Source organism: Olea europaea, chromosome 3 (assembly GCF_002742605.1).
Source record: "Olea europaea var. sylvestris chromosome 3, O_europaea_v1, whole genome shotgun sequence".
NCBI lineage: Eukaryota > Viridiplantae > Streptophyta > Magnoliopsida > Lamiales > Oleaceae > Olea > Olea europaea.
The window spans coordinates 10,238,539-10,248,416 of NC_036239.1; the positions used below are offsets into that span (position 1 = coordinate 10,238,539).

At 35.5% G+C, this 9,878-nt stretch overlaps 1 protein-coding gene across 1 annotated transcript; it reads left to right on the forward strand.

Moving 5' to 3' along the window:
- The first annotated feature begins 5,919 nt into the window (after window positions 1–5,919).
- LOC111385718 (ubiquitin-60S ribosomal protein L40) lies at window positions 5,920–9,193 on the forward strand. The gene is made up of 5 exons (XM_023010137.1): window positions 5,920–6,075; window positions 6,167–6,253; window positions 6,350–6,452; window positions 8,793–8,859; window positions 8,957–9,193. The coding sequence occupies exons 1-5, from the start codon at window positions 5,973–5,975 to the stop codon at window positions 8,981–8,983; spliced, it is 387 nt and encodes a 128-aa protein (XP_022865905.1). The 5' UTR covers window positions 5,920–5,972; the 3' UTR covers window positions 8,984–9,193.
- The last annotated feature ends 685 nt before the right edge of the window (window positions 9,194–9,878 follow it).

The following is a 9,878-nucleotide window of genomic DNA, read 5'->3' on the forward strand; positions in this document are numbered from 1 at the left end:
CATGAACATGTGACCATTTCTGGCGAACGTGAATGGCCTAACACGATTGCGCTATGTGCGATAATATGTCTTGGCAATCGAAGAAAATGTGAGACAAGCTGTCACGTCAGCAACCACATGTTCGAACGACTCATCCTCCCCTAGCTCTTCCTCCAGATCGAAGGTCGAATGTAGCACGTAGTCAAAGTTCAGATCATCCATTTATATGGAATGGTAAAAGCTAATTCATTGCATCTTTCTACCAAGTTAGCCGAATGATTGTGCAAACGATAACAAAGAAAATTGAAAAGGCTGCATGCCTACAAAGTAAAAAGCAATGTAGCCATAGCAGGGGCTACAAGATTCCTGCAAGTTATGTACAATTCTCTGAATTATCTTATTCAACATGAGTGAAGCATGCAATAGTAAGCAATTTGTGACAAAATGTACAAGAATAATATCAGTGTATACATATAAGTGTTATAATCCTCCACAAGGGATGGGAGTTGGACAGGAAAAAGCAAATGTGATGGGGCCACAACTAAAATGCGACATAGGCACACATAACATAATCAAAGTCCTAATGGAGCGATTTACCTCGAACTTTTCATCTGCATCCTTCATGAAAGCAAGCATGTCTCGATATCGCTTCTACATGCAAAGTGTGTAGGCGTAGAAGTATAGTGGGGGTACGGACACTATAGCCGACCAGTCGCGAGCAACTCCTTGATAAAACTGGTCGCGTCATTCTCTATCGGGTTTATGATGCTGTTGAGCTTCACAGCCACTTCCTCTACTGTACTGGTAGTACAGTCCACGAAAAATGATAGTTCACAAGCAAAAATTTTCTTTTGCTTCCCCTTGCGCCCCTTAGTAGACGACTGTCGTTTCTTCCCACTTCGGGCATTTGAAGTGTTCATGCTTGTTGTACCTGTTCAACCACCTCCATCATCGCTAGAACTGCTTCCCTCTCCGTCAATGAGAATCGCCTCCAAGTGTTCACCCACTGCACTGTCCTCGAGCATGGCGAGTCCTGTTCTGCACATCAAGCTCGAGGTCGTCGCATATTTGTTACAATCATAATTGTCACCAAAATAGTTGACGATACCGGATGTAAATATCGCAGACATTTTTGTCCTTGAAGTCCTTGTAGTCTTTGTTCTCTTGCAACAAAAAGTGCGGAGAAAGTCATAGGAGAGATTCAAATAAACCTTCGACATGTGTCTGATGAAAACATAACTAGAAAATTGATTTAAATCATGAATTCATTCTGCAATTATTTCAGTCAACAAGAAGTGGTTAACACACCGAAAAAATAATCAACTGGAACCAACTGTAATAACAAGAATAAGTATGCTATGGCACTCAACAAATCACTGAAGCACAACATCGATTGAAGATAAATACAATATGTCATGCAACAATTATACATGAGAACAATTTTTTTGTAAGTTCATTAACTGCTTTTCTTCACGAGATGTACAAGTAAAGACACCGAAAAAAACATCAACTGTAACCAACTAGAATAACAAGTACACTATGGCACTCAACAAATCACCGAAGCATAACACCGATTGAAAATAAATACAATATGTCACACCACAAATATACGTGAGAACAAGCATGTTTAAGTTTGTAAACTGATTTTCATCCCGAGATGTACTAATATTTAGGTTATAGCATTAAGGGGTCCGGTGTATTGGAGCAATCCAGTCAACATTTTCATTTAGGGAGGGTTTCGAGGTAAAGGCAGTGCTGAAATTCATAAACTTCAGACAATGTTTCAATCCAAAAATTGCAGAGATGAAAAATGAAATGAAATGAAAGAAATCGTAGCCGTACCAGGAGTTTTCGCGTCCACCATTCCTCAGAAGCGACAACTCGGCCCGTTGACGGATCATATTCAATCCCGTTGCAGGAAAGGAGGTCACGGAGGCGTGTGTAATCACAACGCATTGCATCCCAATGGTTGCGAAGTTGTTGCTCTGTCCAATTGTGCTCGGACGACAAATTGAATAACACAACCACGAGCTCCCACCCTTGCTTCGTGAAGCACCGGCCGTGCCTGTGGCCTTCTGTAATTGCAGTTTCACAGGCTGCTATGAAAGTAATATGCTCAGTGGGCTTTCACCGAGCATTTATTCTTGATCTGGCCTCATTACTGGGGTCCGGTGCAGTGGACGACACAAGATGTGACCGTAGCCCATCTGTGGGAAGCGAAATGCAAGGGATTAGAGACGAATAGAGAGGTGAAAATCGAACCATATGGGGTGATTATAAGTTGCCTTACCTGGCTCAAAGGTGGATCCATGGGTTTTGCTCGTAGGTAACAAACGCCGAAAGCAAGGATGTCGGTCTCCGAACACAGCAAGCCAATCGAGCAGAATGGAAAATGGAACAAATCTTGATCAAGGTTGCAGCCCAATAGAAATAAAACAAGTGTTGCGCTAGGCTTTCTTGCGTTGTGGTCGGTCGACGGTCGCGTCCTCGTGCGATTCGCAGAAATGGGAAACATTTTCAGAATTTATACCGCTGTCGAGGATTGCAGTGGAAATGGGTCCTTAGTTTTCTCTTCGAACTCGTACTACTGTCCACTGGGAAAGAAAGCAAAGGGCAAATGAGGAAAGTCACAACTCTTGCTACAGTATTGGTCAGTATTTGGTGTCATAAGGCAAGTGGCTCAAATGGTCGAAATTTTAATAAAAATGGGGAGAAAATAGGGGCTTTTAAAATACCTAAAATAATATAAAAAATAAGAATTCCATTTATTACAATTACAATCGTAATCTTGTTTCTTGACCTAACAACCTTGCCATACATCATACTTTTAGAATCTAACAAAGGCATAGCCGCAAAACTATGTGATTTTTTTTTATTGGCGTGTTGTGGTAGCAATTTCACTCTTATCATCCTTTTCATTAAAAAAAGGAATAAATCAATATTGTGTTTGAATTTACTATTTGGGAAATATGTTTGCTTTCGTTAAACAAAGAAACTTGATATCAACTTATAATATTGAAAAGCATTTAAATCGAAAGAAGCTTTTAAATCTCAAAAACTAACTTTGACTTCTTAAAAGTCACACCGAATAGGTGTATAGTTCTGAACATGTTGCACTAAAAAATAAGTTTTTGTAGACATTATCCATCATAAATTATGTGACAACCTTTTTTAATAGTCCATGTTAGAGTATCTTCAAAAGACTTTTTTATTTTTAAGATCATTCTACAATTTAAAAAGCATCTATAAATTTAGAAAGTAAAAAATTTTTAAGTACTCCAACAAGTGCATCTATAAATTTAGAGAGTAAAAATTTTTAAATACTTCAACAAATTATTTATATATAATACTTAATTTTTGTTACTCCCAAAAAATATTTATCATTTTTTATCTTTTATTTTCACTAGCTTCCCTTGAAATTATTATATTATTTTTTCTATATTAAAATTTTACTTTGAATATATTAATTTATAGAGAGTAGGTTTGGTCAAGCCCAATCTTCAAATTAAAATGTTAATATTTTAAGGGGAATAATAAATAAGTTAGGCTTTACTATACCATATTTCATTTTTAAGAAATTAAGTTTAAAAATTCAAAACTCGGGTGATAATTAATAGATATTATATATAAAATAAATTATAATAAATATATATTTTAAAATAACACTTTTAATTATCGTTCCAAATTTGGCTCTCCATAACAACATACTATGAAGATCGAGCAAAATAGAAAACCACAAAGACCTCTCCAGGTCAAATAATTTCCCACTACCATCATTGAAATCTAATTATTTGAGAATAATCAGATTATTGATGTTGCAATTTGGAAGTTATCAGAAGATTGAACAAAGATAGAATTTATAGATAATTTGTCGAAGTAAATAACTTTGATTTTCACTGTTGAAATTTGGTTAATTGATACCTGCTGGATGATAGAAACAAATTGGAAGTTGATATTATATATTAGACGATCAAACAAAGAGAGAACTCGTCGAAACGAATAACTTCGATTCTCACCATCGAAATACGGTTAATTGAAACTTGTTGAATAATTTATGTCACGTATTGGAAGTTTTCAACACTATGTATCAGAATTTTTGAATGCTACGATCACAAACTGAGGCTAATTCAATGGAATGTGTACAATTTATTTGAATTTGTGATCTATGAACATTGATTTGTGATATATGCAATATGACTTGTGTCATGTGAACTTGAATCAATAACCTATTATCAATGTACAAAGACATATAACATATAATGTGTGATCAATTAATTTTGATCTGTAACTTGTTGATTGACATTGATTTGTGACTGATGTGTGGCCTATGGCGTATAAACATGATCTTATGATCAGTTCCGTTTGATCTATGACCAGTGTACAATGACTTATGACCTAGTACATGTGACCTATCACTACCACTGACACAACCAGCAGATATCAACACAACATTTAATGTACACTCTAAGAACATATGACTACCACCAAAACCATCTAAAAACCATCCAAAACATTGACTATGTAGTAGATCTGAAAAACCCCTTAAAAAACCCCAAAATTGCGACGATCCGTGTGACGCTCAAATTGCTAACGCTGCGAGTGCTTATCTATGAACCCTTTCATTAATTATATCCCCTAATGCTGAAGCATTTCTTATCTTTATTTTTCATTGTCATTAGCCAAACACTTTAATTAATCCACTCATCAATCTTCTATACACTGACCCCATTTAACCTCTCCATTCTCCTCTTCCCCAAATTCATTGAGCTTAGAAAATCACAAATTTTTGCTCACCCACCTAATTTCTTGTAGTGAGTTTAATTTATTCAATGCCCTCTTGATTAAAAATATGTCAAGTGATAGTATTTGAAAATGGAGAGCAATAGTAGAGAGAATTGAAAGAATAGAAAGAAAATGAAGTATAAAATGAAAATGTGTTTGAGTGAGGGTGGAGTGATTAATTTATTTTATAATATATTTTGTTAAGCCTTCCCAAACATGGCTCCATGTCACTGAGGCCCTCTTGTCCACTTGGACGACCACCGAGGCTCCTTGGTCAATTAGCCGACCCACTCAAGCATTGAAGCCTTCCACACAAATGACGAGTTCTTGGAGATTAGTCTGAAGCCCATTCATATCTCTTCTGATGAAAGCTCACTACAGTAAGTGACAACTCACATGAAGAAGATCATGAACTTTTGTATGAAATCTTTTTGGAATGATTTATGGGATATTTGTAATGAGTATAAATGTCAAATCTTGTCAATAAAGTGACGATTCTGTGTAAGCATTAAATGCACCACAGGCTAGATTGATGACTAGGATTAAATGTTTCAACTAAGGAGATGATGCCACGTGTATTTTTATTAGAGGGCCATCATTTCATTTATAATACTATAAATACCCCCCTCATGCAACATTTGAAGGCTAATGTAACACTAGATACTTAAATTCACCCTTTGTTTTCTCTCTTACCGATTTTGCACTTATTTAGCAACAAATTAATATTATTTTACTTTGATCGAGTTATTTGCGATTGGTTATCATTATACAATCCTTTCATAAATTTATCGTCCAAACCCATATCTGTCATACGTCGTTGAACTTCTCCCACATCCACATTTTTGAAGTATTCACAACTAGTAACCTGTCCCTACGTGTTGGAACTGGCTCACGTGTCAGCAAGCGGGCTCGGCATCTATAGTCCACAAAATCGAGGTCAACATTATTAATTAAAATTAAAAAATTGAGTTATCATCTATTTTTGTTCAAGAAACTTTCAAATTTTATTTTTGAATACCGAAATAACAGGTCCTGGTGCAATTTCCACTATTTTGAGAGCCAATAAATTAGAAGAGCTTTTATCGGCCCATATTTATCTGGTAACCCTCGGCCCAATCCCACAGAAAAACCCTAAAGCTGCGCATCTATATAAACGAAGAACCCTAACCAGTCTAACATTTTCCTTCTGAAAATACAGTGCCGCCGATAAAATGCAGATCTTCGTGAAAACTCTTACCGGAAAAACCATAACGCTCGAGGTCGAGTCGAGCGACACTATTGACAATGTCAAGGCCAAGATTCAGGACAAAGAAGGTGTTTTTTTTTTAATAAACATTTTTCGTTCCTTTTTTAATTATTTTGATTTGAAGTTATGAAATGTTTGGTTTTATTATGATTTTATTAGGAATTCCACCGGATCAGCAACGATTGATTTTTGCCGGAAAGCAGCTGGAAGATGGACGCACCCTCGCTGATTACAATATTCAGAAAGGTGAAATTTAACGGCTTCTGTTGAACCTTAAGCATTGACTTCTGTTCATCTCTGGATTAGGATTGGTATTTATGGTTGATATTTTGTCTCTGTTAGAGTCGACTCTGCATTTGGTTCTTAGGCTACGTGGTGGCATTATTGAGCCGTCTTTGATGGCACTAGCTAGGAAATATAACCAGGACAAGATGATCTGCCGCAAGTAAGCTCTTCAATTATAATGGCTTATTTGATTTTATGTTCATTTCAATGAAAATTTCTATTAGCTTAGACTGTTTCTATTCATTTTTTTGTTTTTGTTTTTTTTTTTTTGACAATCGCACAATAGAATGGTGTTGAAAGAACTGAAAGATTTATGCACGATGTTCTTTTTAACGACTGATTGCGGAAAGTAAACTCAGTACCGTGGGATCCATCATTTTTACTGTCTTTCATTCTTGTGTATTTAAAATATATTATGTCATGAGGAATTAAGTATGAATCTATGTAACAGAAAAATAGCGTCAACATGACAGTATTATGAAGTCTTGACTTGTTTGATAGAGAATTCTGATATCCTCCTCACGTGTTTGTACGGATGTGATAAAAATAGATTACTTAATTATGAGAAAAGATCTACTAAGCACGTTTAAACTTATGCTAATCACCAGTGACATGACTGGTGAATAAATTTATGATAGGTCTCAGGAATTATATGATACACAAAATAATTGATTCTAATGTCAGCTGCGCTCAGCATAAGTGATCATTTATCTTCTAGTTCTATGAAACATAGTAGAGGGTAAACTTACCTTATATGGGGCAGTGATGCAAAGCAGTAGTGGCTTATATACGTATCTCTAATATATTAAAATTTTTCTTGAAATCAATAACCATAAGGGAAGTATTGTTTATTGTGTTAATTGAATGTGTGTGCATGAAGATGTATGTCCGAAACTTGAAATCAAAATAGAACTGGAACTCGTCTGTTTGACGGTTTTTGTTATTCTATCCACCCTAGGAAATGCAAGGCGCTCACTTGAATATATGTTTGGCTTTTATTGAGTGCTGGTAGCTGATCAGGTGGATCATATCATAAACTTGTGTAGTTGTCGTTAGGGCTGGACAGAACTCCCGAACCGAACCGACCGAACCGAACCGAACCGAACAGAACCGAACCCGACGGTTCTTCTCAAGTTAAATACCCGAACGGGTATTTGAATCAGGAACCGACGGGTATGGTTCGGTTCTCGGTTCTAGGCCAAGACCCGAAGAACCGAATAAGAACCGAATCTTCGTAATTTTTTTAATTAATTTATTTTAAATAAGTAAATTATTTTATTTTTTCTAAATAAATTTGTTAACTAGTTAATTTAGTTCAAACCACAAAATATGATTTTCCTATTTCTAATATTCAGTTCAAAATCGACTTAATCAAATTGACCTCAATTTTATCTAAATCTGTTGTTCTACTATAGTGTCGTTTCTATCGGAGAAAATCGAATTAAAACTCTACAAAATCTTTCTTAATTATTTTGAGCTCGTTATCTTTCTCTTTCTGTGATTTTAATAATCAAATATATGAAAAATTCAGCAAAGAGAGACGTGAAACACATAAGATTGAACTACGTTATTTTGTAAGAGCTAATATTAAATATATCATTAATTAAATTAACGTAACTTTGTATATATTAAAAAATTTAATTATAATACGGAACCGAACCGAACCGAACCGGACCGAACCGAACCGAACCGAACCGAATGGAACCGAACCCGAACGGTTCCGTAATTAAATTTGGACCCGACGGTTCCACTTACTAAATATCCGAAAATTTCGGGTCGAGAACCGAACCGAACCGGACCATGTCCAGCCCTAGTTGTCGTAGCCCCTCAAGAATAGGGATTATATACCTGGGCTAACCTTACAACTCTTGTGTTTCCGAACATTAAAGGTATTTTAGACAGCCGTATAGTAGAGCCTCATGTTTGGCACTGTATTAGACCTTTTAGGAATAAAATTTATTTAAGTCGGTGTTTGGTCTAGATAGTACCTAAAGTAATTATTCTGAGTAATTTATGTCATCTCAACTTAACTGGAAACGATTTTTCTAAGGGGAAGGGTTATGGGTGGGCTATACATGTTCACGTGGTTTGTTTGTGCATGTGAAGTTTGTTAAATTGTCTATGGTACACTAACAATATTCCTTATTATCTTGATACTATGATATATCCCCCCAAACCCCCCCTTGTTTGTGGCATTTCTGAGAGCCACATTTATGTAAACACAGCATTCCCCAGTCTCTTAATACAGTAGTGTACGAAATGTGCCCCCCTCTATTTACCTTGATACTAACCACCCTAATATAATTCTCTTAATACAGTACGGTGTATCAACAGCTCCATTAAAATCAGATTTTGCAAATTAATTACTACCGGCGGGATACTTTTATTTTTAACCATTTGCATGAAGATTCTAACTATTTAATTTGGCATTCAAGTTTCAAGTTCTAGGGCTTTTGAAGCTTCTATAGAACACTGATTCCTGTGATTACTCATGTTCCAGATGTTATGCTCGTCTACACCCTCGTGCCGTTAACTGCAGGAAGAAGAAATGTGGACATAGCAATCAGGTATTTACCGATACATAGATGTCAATGTTATTGCTTCTTAACCTCGTGCATTGCTGTCAACAAAAGTTCATTTTCTTTTCTTTGTTCTCATGTGCAGTTGAGGCCAAAGAAGAAGATCAAGTAAACATGTCACCGATTTAACCTGTTGCAGCTTTTCTGCCTTGACCGATTTAAACAATTTAGGATTTGCATTTGCTTGTAGTGGAAGATATAAACCGCTTATCTATTTGTTTTGTTTGGAATGCTCAGAAATCAAAGACATTATGCAGAAATGATGATTAAGGTGTCTAATGCAATAGATTTCCCTACCCACAACGCCAATGAACTTCGTTTTCTTCTTTTCTTTTCGTGGATTCGTTGTGGGTGATCCTAGTGTATTTGGAATTATATGCCAACATTCAAAGAAAATGAGCAGAGGTAAATTCTATTAAGAGGGAAATACGTAAATATCTGATTTTGACACATCATTTGGGGAAAAGGTAAAAAATTGAGAGGTTTGCATCCGTGGTTATTGGAAGAACTCAAAACTCCTTTTTCTTTTTTCTCAATTTAAAGATTCATTTGTTTCAATCATTCAACACGATCTCAAATAGACTGTTCATTTGTTGACATAATACATGAAAATTGTTACGTGGGATTTTCGATCTTTTTTTTTTTCCTGAGAAAAAGACCTAAATTGATTGGTCATTTTCTTTTTCTTTTTTCTTTAGCTTCCGAATTTTTATTGAGCAATGAAAACGGGTCTCTAGTTTTTGGGGCAACTTTCTTTTTGGAGGTGAAGTAGTTGAGAGAGTGAAGATCTAGGATTATGGATTATTTGAATAAGAAATTTGTGAAAAAAATAAATAAATGATGTCCATTTAATTTTGGTTTACATATGTGCAATGTTTTCCTATGTTGAAGTTCTCATGCTTATAAATGTTAAAGAAATGTAAATTTTTTATTTTTTGTGAACAATTTGTTAAGTAACGTTGGTATTTCAGCATGTTGATCTTTTTTTTTTTTTTTTTTTTTTTGGG